Raw genomic sequence first — 19,236 nt, forward strand, 5'->3', positions numbered from 1 at the left:
GTATCTTCAACCCTTGGGGTGGGCAAAGATTTCTTAGAGAGGACACTAAAAAATACTAACTATAAGTAAGAAAACAAATTTCTAAATTGGACTTCCTCAAAATTAAAATTTTCTGCTCGGAAAAAATACCACTAAGATAATGAAAAGATAAGCCACAGGCTATGGGTAAATATTTACAATGTTCATCATATATGAATGCATACATGCCGGATGACAAAGAACTTGTGTCAAAGATACGTAATGAACTCCTACAAATCAATAAAAACAACATAATTTCTTAAATGGGCAAAAACTTCAAACAGGTACCTCATAGGAAAAAATACAAATAGCCAAGGCACAAGAAAAGGTGCTCAACATCTTTCGTCTTCAGGAAAATGCACATTAACAGCGTATGAAATAGCATTTCATACTCTCTAGAAAAGCAAAGATTAAAGAGACAGAAAACACCAAACACTAGCAAGAATACAGAACAACGACAACTCCTACACCTTAATGGTGACAGCGGTGCAACCATTTTGGCAAACTGTATGGCAGATTCTTATAAAGTGGAAATTCACTTACAACTCCCAGGTACTTAATCCCCGCAAAATGAAAACATGTATTTGCTACAAGAAAAATACAAGGTTGTTTATAACAGGTTTTTTTTTTTAATGATTTTATTTATTTATTTGACAGAGAGAGAAACAGCGAGAGCAGGAACACAAGCAAGGAGAGTGGGAGAGGCAGAAGCAGGCTTCCCGCCAAGCAAGGAGCCTGACACGGGGCTCAATCCCAGGACCCTGGGACCATGACCTGAGCCGAAGGTAGATGTTTAACAACAGAGCCACCCAGGCGTCCTATTTGTAACAGTTTTGTTCATAGCGGCCACATCTGTATATGACCCAAATATCCATCAACAGGAGAAGGGAAAACAAATTATGGTATAGTCATTCAATGGAATACCACCAGCAGCAAAAAAAAGAACTACTGGCAGATGCAACAACACAGACAAATCTCAAAAGCATGATGTTGAAAGAAGCCAGACACAAAACTAGGATAAGCTGCATGACTGCGTTTATTTGAAATTCAAAAACAGGTGAACTAATCTGCAATGAGAACCACAGAGGTTTGAACGGCGGCAGCTTACGGTAGTCAGACTGCCTAGAAGGGGGAGAAAAGACGTTCTGGGGTGACAAAAATGATTTATAGGTCTCAGTGGCAGTATTCGTTACATAAGCGTCTACTGAGTTTTCATCAAAACTCAAACTGTACTTTTATGATCTGTGCATTTCACTGCATGTAAAAAGAGAAAAGCTAACTGGGAGCTCTGTGTGAGTAGGGCTTTGTCAACTGGTGGGTTTCACTGTAGGAAGCCGCCTGGTTGCTCCATCAGAAGGTTTCAAATGGTCACGATCACTGGATCTTCTTGGCCTTACAGGCAGAGGCCAGGGTGCCAGTGTTCAGAGAGTCAAGTGGAAAAAGAATCACTCACTATGCAGACTGCCACTTAATCCTCTTGTTTTCAGCATGGTACCCATGTCCCTCAGCAGGGTTTAGTGTCCTGAAGTCCAGTGTCAAGTTCAACCTCTCAAACAACTAAACCTCTAGAGTTTTCAGCACGTGTTAAGATAGGGATCTGGAGATCAACTCGTTCCTTAAACAGACCTATAATCAAACCTCTTCTCAATCCCACCTCCACTCTTATATTCGGAGGGTCCTAGCATCCCTAATTCCTGGCTTTTTGTAGGTTCTCCTGTACAAGTGAGACCTATCTCTGGGCTTCTCCCTCTACCCACATAGATTCTGGCTCTCTCTAGCATGCTAAATCAGTGATCACTTGTATATTTGCTTTCCAGTTTCCAAAACTGTGCGGAGTTCATCTCTATTACTTTCTGTCTTCAGGAATATCATTTTTATTCTTTTTTTTTTAAAAGATTTTATTTATTTGATACAGAGAGAGGGGCGCCTGAGTGGCTCAGCTGGTTAAGCAACTCCCTTCGGCTCAGGTCATGATCCTGGAATCTCGGGGGTCAAGTCCCGCATCGGGCTCCCTGCTCAGCAGAAGTGTGCTTCTCCCTCTGACCTCTCCCCTCTCATGCTCCCTCTCTCTCATGCTCCCTCTCTCTCTCTCTCAAATAAAGAAATAAAATCTTTAAAACAAAAACATACTTGATACAGAGAGAGAGAGAGCAAGCGCAAGCAGGGGGAGTGGCAGGCAGAGAGAAAGAGAGAAGCAGACTCCCTGCCGAGCAGAGAGCCTAATGTGGAGCTCCATCCCAGGACCATGATCTGAGCCAAAGGCAGACGCTTTACCAACTGAGCCACCCAGGTGTCCTAAGGAATATCTTTTTTATTCTTTTACTATCATTTTAGTACCAAGAGGTGAGAGCAGTAAGTAGGTATGGTTAATCTACCAAGTTTAATTAGAATGCTCTTATTTTATTAAAGGGAAAATGCTCAATTTCGGGATATGCCATGTAGAAAGCACAAACTACTTTATACTTCCTAAACAGCAGGACAAGAATATAGAATTTTATTTCTGCCCGTTAGATAAATGATCATACAAAATCATAAATTATTTGGCAAAATGTGGCTGAATACTTTTTCACATACTGAATACTTTCTCACATAGCTTGATGAAGGGGTCTTGGGAGAAGTGAAGCAAAGAAATTTATCTACACGAGGAGAAAAGATGGGAGAAAAAGAAAATAAAGTGGCACAATGGTAAAAGGAAAACCAAACTAAGAGAGGCAAGCAGCCTTGACACATAGGCCAGACATACATTTTTCATATTTTTATCGGATTGGCATTTCTCTTTCTTCTTTAGTTTCTTTGCATATTTTTCTACAGCCATTTTGCTGCCTTCTCAACGCTCCCATTAAAAATAAATAAATAAACACTTTGTTGGAGGGGCACCTGGGTGGCTCAGTGGGTTAAGCCTCTGCCTTCGGCTCAGGTCATGGTCTCAGGGTCCTGGGATCAAGCCCCGCTTCGAGCTCAGTATAATGCCCAATTATTCTTGCAGGTATAACTCAGCAATTTAAATTTGTAAAGTTAATTTAGAATTGAGGTATTTTTAAAATGACATTTATCCAACTATTATTTTACTTCCCTTAGTAAAGATTTATATAGTTTTTTTCATACAGACCCACATCTTTCTTATTTATTCTTAGTTTTTGTTATCATGAGATTTATATTTATTTATACATCTATATATATACTTAAGATTACATATGTGACTTTTGATTTAAAAATCTATTTATATGGGGACGCCTGGGTGGCTCAGTTGGTTGGGCGGCTGCCTTCAGCTCGGGTCATGGTCCCAGCGTCCTGGGATCGAGTCCCATATCAGGCTCCTTGCTGGGCGGGGAGCCTGCTTCTCCCTCTGCCTCTGCCTGCCATTCTGTCTGCCTGTGCTCGCTCTCTCCCCCGCTCTCTCTCCGATAAATAAATAAAATCTTTTAAAAAAAAAAAAAAAAAAAAAAAAAAAAAAAAAAAAAAAATCTATTTATATGCAATTACTACCACTCTTTATTTTATTTATTTATTTATTTATTTGACAGAGAGAAATCACAAGTAGATGGAGAGGCAGGCAGAGAGAGAGAGAGGGAAGCAGGCTCTCCGCTGAGCAGAGAGCCCGATGCGGGACTCCACCCAGGCGCCCACTACCACTCTTTAAAAATAGAAAATATTCGGGGCGCCTGGGTGGCTCAGTGGGTTAAGCCGCTGCCTTCAGCTCAGGTCATGATCCCAGGGTCCTGGGATCGAGTCCCACATCAGGCTCTCTGCTCGGCAGGGAGCCTGCTTCTTCCTCTCTCTCTTTCAGCCTGCCTCTCTGCCTACTTGTGATCTCTGTCTGTCAAATAAATAAATAAAATCTTTAAAAAAAAAAAAATAGAAAATATTGGGACGCCTGGGTGGCTCAGTTGGTTAAGCCTTCGGCTCAGGTCATGATCCCAGTATCCTGGGATCGAGTCCCACATCCGGCTCCTTGCTCTTCTCCCTCTGCCTCTGCCTACCACTCTGTCTGCCTATGCTCGCGCTCTCTCTCTCCCTCTAACAATAAATAAATAAAATCTTTAAAAAAAAAGAATAGAAAATATTTTTCTGCCATGTCTGAACACACTGAAAATTAGATGAAATATTTTATCCAAGGATACTAAATGCAGCAGTTGATTATTTCTTAGATGTATACCTCTCTCCATTCCCCAAATACAGCCCTAATCTAAGCTGTTAAATTACCAGTTAGCCTCCATTCCTGCACTTAATTTCCTTTCAGTTCAAGCTAGATACTAACAGAACCACCTTCCTGAAGAATTCCTTTAATTGAAATCTCCTTTAATACCCAGAATAGTTCCTAATTAATAAATTAAAATACCTAACCTCAGATTTTATGGGCTTTTATCAAGGGGCATGTACATAATCAAGTTGTTCTAATACTTCAGTCTCCTTGCCGCACACCACTAACAGAATCCCGCTTTCCAAACCAGTTCCAGCCGGCTCTACTCACCCCACCTTACATTTCTTTCTTCCTCTATTTACTTAACACATATTCATCTCTGCCCAACAGAAATGAATGGGATCTGAAATTTTGTGTACGCTCTATTTCTTATTCTTGGAGGAAGCTGAAGAAACTGAAGTGACTGGTAACTGCTTTCTTATTACCTCATTAGGATACAGTCCTCTAAATTTCTCTGTAGGACTTTGGAAGCCTGAAAATCTCAGATTCCTTCCAAAAATGCAGCTCATTCTATTTCATCTAAGAGTATAAGGGCTTTTGAATGTTTGTAATGTAATGGTAGATCCATTTGCTTCTCAAAGCAGACAGTAACCAAGCATTTAGATGACCGTTTCTACTCTTACCTCTATTGCTCGAATTACTTTTGAAAGTTCTTTAATAAGATGTCCAGGTCTGACATTGTCTGGGATCTCAAAAGCATGTTCGGATACAAGCTGTATTTGGATTAACAAAGATAAGACAACCAAAGTTATTTACACTATAATAGATAAAAATTATTTACTAAACAAATTTTGAATTCTCTAGATTTTATAGACAAAAAAAAAAAATACTAGTAAGCCAGGTATCAGAGTTCATGTAGTTGGGACAATACTCTTTAAAGAGATTCTTATTAACTTACAAAATCCTCTCAGCTTGCATTAGAGATGGACTGTCTCCCAGTGAATTTTGCATTATACTGAGATGTAACACTGTACTCTATCCCTCAAAGCCTATTGGGACTCTTAACTACTATTATAATTAGTAAGGTAACTAATTAAGCCCAACATTTAATTCATAATACATAAGGATTTACAAGTGGGAACACAGGCACTAAAAAATGATCCTATTTCCTATGGGAGGTCTAATTTTTAATAAATTTTTGTAAACTTTTTTTCTTTTACTAGGAAGAAGATCCCATCCATAGGACAGAGGAATCGGTGAGTTACCATACCTATCCAAATGCAAACTACTGTCATTATTTCTTATGTCTATTTCTAAATATTAACCTTTGTATCTAAGAATATTTTAATTTTTTAGATGCATTCAATACACTAGTTTTTACTTTTGCTTTATATCTTCTCCTTGGTTTCAGCAGAATCTGTTAAAACAAACTAGTAACAACGTTAAGTGCTAACTTACATGCCAGGCAAGTAAGTGCCAGTCAAGATTCTATACTGTTCTATACTGTGAAGCACTTTCTGAGCATTAACTCACTAAGCCTTTCAACAACGTGACAGAGATACTACTATTAGTCTCATTTTACAATTATGAAATTGTAAATTTCACAGGGCTGAAAGCACAGAGGTTCGCTAGTTTACTGGCAGCACAGCTGAGATTTGAATCCAAACATCTGACTCCAGAGCCCACGTCCTTGAGCACTACGCTGAGCAGCATGCCTCTCACCAGGCCACAAGGTGAACAGAGTTAAATGCAAATATCGTGCTTTTAAAAGAGCACTTCAAATGTCATGAATTAACAGTATTATCACTGATGAATTTTACTGTGCATCAAAATCACCTACAAAGTTTGTTAGAGACAGAGGCTCAGACCCTACCACCAAACTAGTCAGTGTCTCCCAGGGAAGATCCAGGGAGTTTATTTTTTAAAAGACTCTGACAAACACTAGTTTGAAAACAACTTATCTAAAGCCTTCAGCAGATAACAAATTTTACAGGTTTTGCAACATATATTTTGTTATTATCTTGTTAAATAGTTCTGTAATCTACTTATGCCTTGACTCCTCATCTACATGATGACCTCTCTAACACTCAAAGACTCGATATTTATTTTCCTGATTGCTTCCATAGTGCCCTGCTCTAACGGCTACATACTAGCAGTGATAATACAGTGAAAGGAGTAAAAAGTTACTGGGAGGGTAACCTATTAATAACTGTCTTCAGTATCTCTTAAGAGCAGGATTTTTATTTCAAGCAGATGTTCAACAAATTAGTATGGAAATATATTCTCATCAGTTTTCGTATCTATCACTTATTAAAGAGCTGCATGTAAAGTTCCCTGGTCTTCAAGAGCTCATAAACCTAGTGAAGGGGACAGGAATATATTATTTTACAGATACTACTTTTAAGTCCACTGGCATAAGAAACGTGCTACATAAGCAGAAGGGAAGAACACACGGATTCCAAATGGGGACCTGGGATGAGCTCTTGGAGGTAGTAGGATTCAAATGCTAACTTCACATTTAGTGAAAATGAAAGCTCCTGCTTGAACTTTGACCTCCCTTTTCTTTCGTCTTTATGAAAAGTCTAGCACATGGAAAGGCATATGGGCTTTGCAGTCACAGAGACTGAGCTTTAGTCTGAGGTCCTCCACAAGATTCTGGGCAAGTTACATAGAATTATTTGAACCTCAGCTTCTCCATAGTAAAATGGGGATAACAAGAGCAGATGCAAGTTTAAAGTTATTTATTATCCTATATTTACATGTTCATTTCCCAATCAATATCCTAAATATATTTGAATTACTTTATTTTCCAGATTAAAGAAATACTTAATTCTAATATGAACATAAGCCAGCACATTTGTATATACCATACAATAAAATGGAGGCTGTACCAAAAGCATGATTTCCATTCCCTCGACTGCTACCACTCACGTGCTGCCAAAGCAGCATAAGGATGCTTGTTTTCAATCTTGCCACAGAAATAATTAACAATTATTTCTCCAAAGAAAACAACTTACTTCTTTCTTCATCCATAACTTTAAAGCAGCATGCAGTGCTTTCACTCCCTGTACTAGGTAAGTTTGAGGCTGGAAACCATCTTCTCTCAGTTCTGTGGGAATGGAAGTGGGGGGGGAAAGGAGTTAGAGGGCCCCCAAGGTAACACGGTTAGCTTCAGCTGCCGAGCCACCCACTGTCAAACTGTGTAACTGCCGGGTGCCCAGAGGGGAAAACAGTGAAATAAAAAGCAAGAAAGAAAAAGAAAAGAAATGACATTAAATGTAGTTGTACTGAAGGCTCCAAGTAAAAGGGAGCTCACCGACAGTCTGAGCAAGAGACAAGTCGTGGAACTATGTCAGTATGGACCTACTCACATGAACTCTATCAATGGAAACTATTAAACTACTTCATCATGTGTGACACAGGTGATAAAACTGAAGAAAAGGATTACCACAAAACTCAGGATAGGGGTTCTCTGCGGAAGGGAAGGAGGAGAGTGCAATGGGAAAAACGGATGTTTCTAAGGCACTGGCAAGGCTGAGCCAGTGGTACAGGCGACCCAGGTGAGCCTGTAATTAATATTCAAACTGTTAGAACCGTGTATGTGTGTATGCCGTGTGCGGTCTATACACTCGGCTACAAGGTGGGACACAGCTCACAAATGTAAAGGTAAACACACCACACACACATACATCTTTTCTGGGTCTTTAAAATCATCTGAAACTCACACAAAAATGTATCAGATGTGGTCAAACATGCAGGAAAGCCAAAGCAAAAACAAAAGGTTTCACTTCTGTCCAATGGCTGATTTACTTACATATGTCCAAAACTAGTTCTCTGTTTTATTATTACTGACCCTAAATGCAGTTAAGTTTCATACTATCTCTTTCCATTTACCCAATCATGGAAGCCTTATAACGGTCTGAGAGCCCGCAAATACTGGGCCACAATGGAAGGTTAAAAGATCAGGGATGAAAGAACATAATGCGGCATGGTAAGACCAGCATCGCTGCTTCCAGGCTGAATGCCCGGGACGACGGCAGCTGGTGCAACGGTGGTTTTGCCGCAGACTCAGCGGGACTGGACTGACTCACTAGTATGGCCGGGTCTCCTGTCCTGTATCGATCCAGCTGACTGGCCTTTCAATATCCTTTTACAGTAATCTTCTTCAGCTGTTGATGTATAGGGTCATGTTTTCAATTAGACCTCAATATTTCTAAACTCCCAGGGCGCCTGGGTGGCTCAATTGTTAAGCATCTATCTGCCTTTGGCTCGGGTGATGATCCCGGGGTCCTGGGATCGAGCCCTGCATCAGGCTCCATGCTTGGTAGGAGGCTTGCTTCTCCCTTTCCCACTCCCCCTGCTCCTGTTCCCTCTCTCTCTGTGTGTTTCTCTCTGTCAAATAAATAAATTTTAAAATATATATATTTCTGGGGGCACCTGGGTGGCTCAGTGGGTTAAGCCTCTGCCTTCGGCTCAGGTCATGATCCCAGGGTCCTGGGATCGAGCCCCACATCAGGCTCTCTGCTCTGCAGGGAGCCTGCTTCCTCCTCTCTCTCTGCCTTCCTCTCTGCCTACTTGTGATCTCTGTCAGATAAATAAAGAAAAAATCTTAAAAAAAAAAATATTTCTGAACTCTCAATAGCCTAGAACAAAGGCTAAATCATTGTTCTAAGATTAAGCACTTTGCTGTTTGTGGCTGCAAGAGGAACAGCCAGATTTTACCTTTCAGATAAATTCTTAATTTGTCCTAAAGAGGTGACTGATGAACTCCTCCTGGACATTAGGACAAAGCATCACTTGAGGGGTGGGTATATGTAAGTGAGAAAGAAAAGATGGAAAAAGGCTCTGCACTTCCTTTTTTTTTTTTTTCTTTGAAGATTTTATTTATTTGACAAAGAGGACACAACGAGAGAGGGAACACTAGCAGGGGAGTAGGAGACAGAGAAGCAGGCTCCCTGCTGAGTCTGAGCCCACCCAGGAGCCCCAGCCCTGAAATGAGTACTAACTGCCAATCTCCTATCTGGAGGGTTCGGTAACTGGGTTTTATTTCCAAAACACAAGGACATTTATACATGTTTTTGGAAGTATTTGTAAGTGTTCCTATTTTTCTAGGCTTCTACTTGAAGAGGAGACTGAAAACTTTACTGCCCAGTACCCCACTGGAAACTACACATGGCAACACTATGTGTGGTCCCCTGGAGATTCCTGCAACCAAGACACCAAGACACACTCACTGAGGACAGGTGCCTCAGCCTTGCCAATACCCGAAAACACTGAGTGAGTCAGGGGCTCAGGGTAAGAGCGCATTTCTGGAGAAAGACTGGTCTTGTGCAGGAAGCAGCCAATCCCCTTCAGCCACAGGCTCCTTCCTCTGCCATCTCTCTCTCTCTCTCTGCACCACTTAAGACACTGATCTCTATCTGTACTGCTCCAAGGTGTGGGATGGGGCCCTACGGCTTTTCCCAAGGAGAGTGAGGTTGTTTTCTGTTTTTGCTGTTTGAGGAAAAAATCATAAATGACTTTTATCATTAATTCTGTGCATGTTATCCTGGGAAGTAAGTTACTGATTCTTCTCATTTTACCTTTTCTTCCTGTGTAACTTTTAAATGGGGGGGGGGCTATGTTTAGAACAGACTTTACTATAATCTGTTTCTATCTGTTCTTCTGAAAATTCATTATAATAATAGCACTATCTGCAAACTGACAAGAAAAGTCAGACAACAGAAAAACACCATGAACTCTATTCTCACAGGCACAAGGGAAAGAATGGTCAGAAGTAGATGTGACAATCAGCCTCCAGCTTGACTGCTCAAAGATTATTAAACCAAAGATAAAACACCAAAATCTGAAATTCTGCAGGAAAAAAGGTAGCTAGGTTTAAATAAAAGAATGTCCTGGGCACCTGAGTGGCTCAGTCAGTTAAGCGTCTACCCTTGGCTCAGGTCATGATCTCAGGGTCCTGGGACTGAGTCCCACACTGGGCTCCCTGCTCATTGGAGAGCTTGCTTCTCCCTCTCCTTCTACCCCTCCTACCTCCTTGTGTTCTCTCTCCTTCTCAAATAAATAAATTCTTTCAAAAATTAAAAATTAAAAAAAAGGAACCATCTTCTTCAACAGACTCAAAGTCTGACCTTCAGCTGGTTTGCGCTAACAGGTGCCTTGGACCAGCCAGCATCACAGTCCTAACAGTAATGGCTCAGGCACTCCCTGGTTCTCTCAGGACATGAAAAATCCCCTCGATTTGTAAAAACAAATGTTTAGGAACACACATGACAGTAACAGTCCCATAGCTTGAACTGTACTTTTGTGAGGGAAGCACGTTTACATGCCTGACACTGTGTGCAGGATACTAGAGTCCAAGGGGAAATGAACATTTTCCAGCACTTCCTGTGCTGCTCTGATGCAGCTCTTCATAGAACTGATTTTTAAGGCTATGGGCTAGACACTAATGTGCTAGAAAGTTTCTTGGCGGGGGAAATCATGCATTTTAAAAAACAAAACAGGGGCAATAGCTACACCATAATAAAAAAAAAAAAAGGCCCCTCTTTCTATCAGTGGCTTTTCATGAATTTACAAACATCATGCATCATAATGTACAGATTATGAATTACCTTTCAAGGTTTCCAGCAAATTTTTGGCTACAAACCAACATATGGCTTCAAAGAAAGGGAATTTGAAAAGATCTGGTGTTTTTAGCCTTTTTTCCATCTCGTAACACCTAAAGAAAATTTGAAGAAACTTCTTAATATTAACATTTCCAAGCTAAATGGAGGCAACCAACTTAAGGAAAATAAAACAAGCAGGCCACAATACGTAAGGCCAATCAAGTCGTGTGTATCACCTAACACCACCACACTTGAACAAGAATGAACTGTGATCTTATCCAGCTCGGACCTTAACAAATCGGACAGTATACTGAAGATTTATACTGGGGTCTTCCCAAAGATCAGAACCCTGAGATTTGCATCGTAGTTTTAGCAAAAGGAACGTTATAAGGGTTCCACCGTAACAAATAAAACAGCATGTGTAGAAAACAGCTCCCTATGTTAGCACCACAACACCCACTCAGAGTTTTCTTTAGGCTCTACTACCCCAGCGTTGGTCACGGTGAGAAGACAGGATCCACAGCCTGCCAGCGTTATGCTTCTGTGGGAGTCCTGGTAGCAGTCCCCATAGCCAGTAGTCATCTTTCCCCCAGGGACACTCCAGGTAGAGAAACAAGATTCACATCTGATGGGTGTGGGAGGTGCCCCCACTCCGAGCTTCATGGCGCTATTTCTCACAGTATCTCCACAGACACAGAGCTCCCAGCATTCCCCCTGGGCACGCCAGGTTACAAGAGTCACCACATTCAGGAAAGCCCAAAGACATGGCTTCTGCCTGGGCATCTCTAGTTCTCCCGGTCCTGATGCAGTTTATTAATCAGAAATCATTTTACCTTAAGCCATGTAGCTTGGTAACATTCTACTCTCTTCAGACCACCAGAGGAATAGAGTTACCCAAAGGTCAGTCTCAGACAGAAGGGGAAACAGCTGTTAATCCTTTACCCACAGCAAACTAAAGCAGGTGTTCTGACAGCAGTTCTGACAGCAGTCCTGACTTAGGATGACTTTCCCCCTGCACCATGTCACACCTGAGTCCGGCTGGATTTGGTTCATTCCCTTAACTATAAAAACAGGCAAACAACAGAGCCCACATTTTGTAAAATTTTGAAATTCAGGGTTACATTTCGTATCAAACTGAATAAATGACTCTGTTTTTAGGGTTGAAATGCATCAAGGAGTCGTCCTGACAAAATTTTATAATACATTTGGTTTAAAGGTCCTTCATAATTCCTCAGGGCCTACCTCCCTCCATGAGAATGCAATTAAAATACATTGCTGAATTAGTTTTTCTAGAACTTTAGAAATAATATCTTATTTAAGAAAAGACAAAAGATCCGTTAAATACTGATGACACAAACCTGAGCTGCATGCCAATGTTAAGGTTGTGCAGAAAGTTCCCCCCAAATGCCATACAGTCCTGAGATGTGAGCACAGCATGAATCCACCCTGGAACAGTTAAAATGCGCATCAGTGAGTTTTCAATATTTAAACCAAACAAATGTGATAACTACCTGTGAAATGAGAAACTCAAAATATCAACATCAGTTTCCTTCCTACTCCACCAGAGCTCGAGAAGCTGACGCTGATTATTATCTGTAGACACATTCATTCAAGTATTTATGAAGAACCGAACACATGCCAGACTCTGCTGACTTTGAGGAAATAAATGCATTGATCCAATCAGACAAAATCATGGTACAGGATAGGTGATGGGTTTTGTGGTTGTTGCTGTTTTAGTTTTTTAGCTTACAAACGTAATCCAACTTCTCGTTGAAGATGTTCCTCCGAGAGGAGTCAAATGTGGTAAGAATGAGGTGAGCACATTGCCATTACAGGGACACGGGACTGGCCAAGCCCTTCCCCTCTTCATTAGCGCTGTCCTGAGGCAAGCAGTGCCCTGAGGGACTAAGCAAGGAGCAAGAGTGGGACCGAGGGGAGACCTGGCGCTAAGAAGAAAAAGGCAGATCACCCACAATTCACTGTGAAGGGTTATGGGTCCTAAGATACAAACGGTGGCAATTAAAATGATGTCTTATTTTCCCATAAACATGTCTTCAAAGTAAGAATTGTTTCTAAGAGGTGATGCCTAACTTTTGGGGGAAAAAAAAAATCCACAGGCTGAACATAAAGCTTTTGTGCAAATGTATAAATATACACATATGTTTGCATGTAAAAATTCATTCTTAAAACAGACCCCATATTCTTTCTATTTTTCACTTTTTGATCCCTCATTGTGCTGTGGCACACATGAAAAAAATTCCTTTAAAGACCGACTTTCAAGGGGTGCCATTTGTATGCTTAAAGGCACAAAGCCTTCAGCTTCACCCTGAAATCACAAATGAAAAATTTTTGTCAGCTACAGATCCTGTAGATCAGTGGTTCTCTACAGCACAGAAGCAGCGCTGCCTGTATAGGATGTTTTGGAAAGTCTGAAGGACTTGCTTTGATTGTCCATGATGAAGAGGCATTAGTGTCATTGCCTGAGCGAGAGCCAGGGATGCAACACGCAGGCCACTCCACATAGTAAGAAAGTCGTGCACTACTCAGGGCTCTCTGCTGGGCATTCACACAGGCACAAAATCTGTCATTAATGGTCTAAGTCAAGAAGCTCTAAGTCCATCATATATGTAAGCAAAGTATTTTTTGCAAAGTTTTGGCCCAATTTTCTGAAAATAAATAAATAAATAAATAAAAACAGTCCCTATGGCAGTGGTTTTCTGGATGGGGTCTCCAGCCCGGCAGCATCAGCCAGCAACTGGGAACCTTTAGAAATGCAATTCCCAGCACCACCCCCAAAGCCTCTCAGATCTACTGAATCAGAACCGCTGGGGATAAGGCCCAGCAATCCATGTTTTAGTAAGTCCTCCAGGTGATTCTAATGCTCAATGACATTTGAGAACCAATAATCTACATGAATGCTCTAGAACTTGAGTTGCCAATCATACACCTGTATGAGCAGGCACATTTTAAAATAGTATTTTATTATGAATTGCTTTTCAGTTTCTTCTTTCTGTTCTAGTTAGATCACTACATCAATTTGGGGAGAAACAACTGGTATAGGAGTTTGTATCATGAATGAATTTGAATCCAAGATTTTGAAGGGGGCATTAACAAAAGATTTGTTACAAAAGGGAGCCCTGGGAAAAGGATTTAAGAGAGGAGCTGAGCCCATACACAATAAAAATATTGATACTTATCTAGATTTATAAATTCTGGTGGTTCTAGACATTCATTCATTCATTTATTCAATACATATTTATTATTACATACACCAGAGGCAGGCAAGAGAGCAAGACCTGTGGCAACAAATCCCCGTGAACTCTGTAGCCATTAAGGTCACCCAAATCAGAAAAACATTAATTCTCAAAACCAGTGGCTGGATGAGTCCACACCCTGCATTCAGTCAATCTCAAAGTGATATGCCTGATAACCTATACTTGAGGCGATAGCTAAGGCTGGTGTTCAGTTCCTTCCCAGGGTCCCTCAAAATAGACCCACTGCCTCCAGTGTCCCAGGGCAGCAGCCCAGATTCTTAGAGCAGGCTCAGCCTCTGATAGCAATGTAGAGCCGAACAGTTAAAACTGAAAACATGTCAACAAAATTTTAAAATTTTGTGCAAAGGACATTAAAAAGAACATATAAACAAAGTGCAAAGATAAGCCCCAGAATAGGAGAGTTACTTGTAGGTCATAGATCTGGATATATCTAGATCGTGTATCTGGTATACAGAATATATCAAGAACGCTTACAACTCAACAATAAAAAGACAAATAACCCAACTTAAAAACAGACGAAGAATTTGAATAGACATTTCTCCAAAGACAGATACACAAACAGCCAAGAAGCACAAGAAAAAAAGTTCAGCATCATTATTCATTAAGGAAACGCAAATCAAAACCACAGTAGGATACCTTCACTTCACATCTACTAGAACAGTCAAAGTGAAAAAGATAATTACAGTGTTGGTAAAGATGCGGGGAAACTGGAACATGTGTACATTGCTGGTGGGAATGTAAAGTGGTGAAACCATATGGAAGAGTTTAGCAGGTCCTCAAAAAGCTAAACATCATAAATGCTATGGCCCCACCATTTCATTACTAGGTGTATATATATAAAACCACAAAAACTTCTACAAAAATGTTCAAAGCATCACTATTCATAATAGCCAATGTCTATCAACTGATGAATGGATAAACAAAATGAGGTCTATCCATAATAGTGGTGTATCATTTGGCCATAAAAAATAATGAAGCACTGACATGTGATACAACATGGAGGAGCCCAGTGCACATTAAGCCAGGTAAAAGAAGCTAGATACAAAAGGCCACGTATTCCATATGTTATACACGAAATATCCAGAATAGGCAAATCCACAGAGACAGAAAGTACATGAAGTGGTTGCCAGGGACTCAGGGGAGAAGAACGCCTATTAACTGGTATGGGTTTGTTTTTGAGGTGATGAAATGTTCTGGAAGTGGTATGGGTGCACAACTTTGGTAATCTACCAAAAACCACTGACATGTACACTTTGAAAGGATAAATATTATGGTATAGGAATTTTTTAAAAGATTATTTATTTATATTTATGTATTTATTTATATGTATCAGAGAGAGCGAGGGAGAGCACAAGCAGGTAAAGTGACAGGCAGAGGCAGAGAGAGAAGCAGGCTCCCCCCGGGGCAAGGAGCCTGATGCGGGACTAGATCCCAGGACTGTGGGATCATGACCGGAGCCGAAGGCAGCGGCTTAACTGACTGAGCCACCCAGGTGTCCCAGTGTATGAATTTTATCTGAATAAAAATTAAAATGAAGGCAAATGACAGAAAACACAATTCCAAAACAGGTTCTAATTGCAAGAAAGGCCCTTTAAGGGACAAAGCAGTGAAAAGTCCAAGGTCAGAATTATCTCTCCGACCACGCAAAGCTATTTTCTACCATGTTAAAGCCAGAGATTCCAATAAAATGCCGACTCTGTGCAACTGAGCATCAACTATGGGGGGAGGGAATGGGATGAAAGCCTTACCTGTAGGAACAAATAAAGTATGTCCCTGCTTTACCACACATTTGTAGCATTTATCCACCTTATCTCCAAAGAACACCTCACTCTGGGTCACAGATGAACTCCAAGACTCATAGAGTGCCAAGTTTTCATCTGTTGGCTTTATCAAATAGAAAATCTTCTCACCCTAGAAGGAAGTAATCACACTATTTTTGAAAAAAAAAAAGCCACTCTTAGGATGGCCCACATGGATGCGATTTCCCAATATAATGATCTAAATCAAATTAGATAATTATCGGATTTTTTTTTAGGCTCAAGAGGACATCTTTCACAAATCTGATCAATAATTACTGCCCTTAATAAGCATCTTCACAAAAGCTAAAGCTCCCCCTCCAAAACACGACCAGGGGTCAATAAAGCAGGGTTGGAGAAACAGTTACAAGAGAGGAGAGTAAACAATCATAAACACCTTACTGATCTCATTTTTAAGGTATGGAAGTAAACGCATGTTAATAGGCCCAGGTCACAGAGTCATCTCTGCAACTTTGCCCTTGCCCCTAAGATCTAGGACTATTTTTTTCAAAGACCGGTAAATAAACTTCCTTTGATCAACTAGCCCCTGCCTTCTCACGGAGAAGAGAAGAGGTTCAGGAACTCAAGGACACAGCGTCGAGTGCAGTCCAGAGCGCTGCTGAAGCATGGGCACTGTACACAGAACTGGTTCTAGATCAGCACTGTCCAACACATCTTTGTGTGATGATGGAAATGTCTTCTATCTGCACTATACATTAGTCGTAAGCCACATGTGGCTACCGAGCACTTGAAATGTCACTAGTGTAAAGAAGGAACTGAATTTTAAATTATATTTAATTATAATTATTTAAATTTAGCTACATATGGCCAGTGGCTACTGTATAGTCCAATTCTAGATAAAGCAAGGTGAATATAAGCTGCCAAGAAAAATTAGGTGTTTTTTTTCATGGGCATTTCTGACTCATTCAACTAGCTGTCCTGGCCTACCCTTAAAATCAGAAGCAAGTATTACTGTAATTATGCTGTAATCAGGTATTTGATTCAGGGATTAACTGACAGTTGACTAGGGTGAAAAGGAAACAGAGACGAAAGGCTGCAAGTGACCAATTTTTGAGACAGGGACAAAAAAAAGGAATGTAAATATAAAATAAAAGCATGGTGGCCTCTCCATTACTTGAGGTTTTAAAAAAAGAAAAACCATAATGCTTAAAGGTAAAATGCTGGAGCCTACTTAAAAAGTACAAAAACTTCCCTCGTAATAAATGTCATTTACAGCGAATGAATGCATTCCTGGAAAAACAGAACTAAATGTTTCTGTCAGTAAGAGGAGAAAGAAAAGCCCCAGTCTTACCCAGAGGACATGGTACCAGACTGAAGTTCCACCAAAGTCAATGTGGAAATCCGTGTAGCTGTCTTGAACTCCCATTAAGCAGTACTTCTGAACAAACGGCTTGGGAAAAACTGAATCATCTGGCCAGTAATTTTCCACCCAGGAAAGTTTTCTGGCTATATCAGGGACCTCCACCAATTCAGACATCCTTTAAAAAAACAAACACTATATACACACATCCCCACATCATGCAAATTGAAAGTTCTTAAAGTTTCATTTCCCATCTCAACCCAAACCAAGAAATTAAATGGAACTCTAGGTTAACAATACGTAAAAGATTAAAATTCATTTCTAAATATTCTCTGTATGTGTCAAAGCAAAATGTACATTGCTATGACTGGACCGCTTCAGAAGTCATAATAAGATTTCGTACTGAAATAAATGCATCATTAACTACATTTAGCTAACACTGAGAAGACTAAACCAAAATATCCAGAACTACTCACTTTGTATCTGAAAATTCAAGGCTGATCACATTTAACACTTTTGGTCTGTTAGGATTCATGAAATATTTAACATAATTGTGAAGGGTCATTTTGCTGTCTGCCTGCCTTGCCACATCGATGACGTCTATCACTTTGTCACCACCTGCAGAGAAAAATTATAGTCTTGTTATTGGGCTTAAGAGTTACAGCAATAGATGCCCTAAACAAAAATATTTTAAAGACTATATTTACTTAAAGCCAACCATAAAACTACATAGCCTAGACAAAGATTCTGCCAGTATCCTTACTTTTTAAGTCCAACTGGTACTTCTGAAAAAGGGGGCTGCTTTTGAGGGAAAGAATAAAGCAATAAAGACAGAGTTACTAATTTAACAATGAGGGTGAAAACTTAAATGCTTACAAAGTTTTCTACATACTACTGATTTCAGTGTGCAGCTCACATGGACAAAAATGCATGATACTGGTATGTGGGAACTGGGCCACGTGCTCTGCATTTTCAATGTCCCCATGCATAAGACGAGGGGACGGTCTTCGTCCTTCCACTCCTCTAACACCTAAGATTCTATCATTTAGAAAAACCAGTCAGTCGCTGTGGAATTAGTGAACAATGTAACTATGACAATTTCTGCTTGCCAGGTAGTGTCTTCTCTTCCAACATTCTGTTTCAAGAAAAAAATCGGTGGGTAGGAAGCAAAAATCAGTTCATATTAATGCATGTGAAATGAGTTCTCAATTGGGATTAATTTAGATTTTTCCTATAAAACCATGAGGTGTCTCTCGCCCATCACTGTACAGTCACCCTAGAAAGCAAATCCAGTTTTGTAATGTCCTACAGGACAGACAGTGAATTCAAAATATGACAATACTTAATCAATCTGAAAGAGAAATAAAATAAATGCCATTTTCTCACTTTAGTGTAACTTTATATTAACGTGCTGCCTAGTAAACTTTATTTTGTACCTAAGAGGCAAAACAGTTCTGTTAACCAAAGCATTTTACAATGCTAAAAAGTAAACTATCTAGGCGTTTGAATATTTTTCCTATACTTACATTACACTAGCCACTTATTTTACAGTGCTATTTATGCAAACAGGCCAGGTTAAACCTCAGCCTCATCTCCTAGTCTATCAAATAATTCAGAATTAGTGAATGCGAAGTCATGACATTAAACTGTGTTTCCTCAGTGAAGCATTTATCAATGAAAACTGTCACTCAGTGGCTCAATAAAGGGACAAGTTCTCCAGCATTTTCTACTCGGGAGATAATGCATCACAGTAAATGTACTGTTCAGAGTCAAGGTCGATTTGAGATCTAATCCTCAAAAACATCTCTATCCACAACTGGTAAGGAATGAGATCTACATACAGTCAGTTTTATCTACAGATACCGAGATGAGAATAAACAAAATGACTGACAATGTTGAGAAGAATGCAATGGAGAAACGGTTTCCCCCTTGTTTCTTATGCCTCTCTGGGCCTCAAAATCACACACCGAGTCCAGACACCAGGCAGTGGCAATACCATCAAGTCACGAATATAGAAACGGGCTTGAATGTGGTCTCCTCTTTCCCCAGCCCTTCTCTAGGCCCTGGAGGTCAATGACAC

General features: G+C 40.2%; 1 protein-coding gene across 1 annotated transcript in view; it reads right to left on the minus strand.

Annotated features, from left to right (window-relative positions):
- KDM7A (lysine demethylase 7A) overlaps positions 1–19,236 on the minus strand; it is an 85,681-nt gene that overhangs the window by 18,970 nt on the left and 47,475 nt on the right. The window contains exons 5-11 of the mRNA XM_045063057.1: positions 17,633–17,774; positions 17,148–17,334; positions 15,788–15,950; positions 12,123–12,210; positions 10,771–10,877; positions 7,177–7,268; positions 4,843–4,932 (exon numbers count right to left, since the gene is read on the minus strand). Of these exons, the coding sequence (XP_044918992.1) occupies positions 4,843–4,932; positions 7,177–7,268; positions 10,771–10,877; positions 12,123–12,210; positions 15,788–15,950; positions 17,148–17,334; positions 17,633–17,774 (869 nt within the window). The remainder of the gene's footprint in view (positions 1–4,842; positions 4,933–7,176; positions 7,269–10,770; positions 10,878–12,122; positions 12,211–15,787; positions 15,951–17,147; positions 17,335–17,632; positions 17,775–19,236) is intronic.

Source organism: Mustela putorius, unplaced genomic scaffold (genome assembly GCF_011764305.1).
Source record: "Mustela putorius furo isolate JIRA1106 unplaced genomic scaffold, ASM1176430v1.1 tig00003845_pilon_pilon_pilon, whole genome shotgun sequence".
Taxonomy (NCBI): Eukaryota; Metazoa; Chordata; class Mammalia; order Carnivora; family Mustelidae; genus Mustela; species Mustela putorius.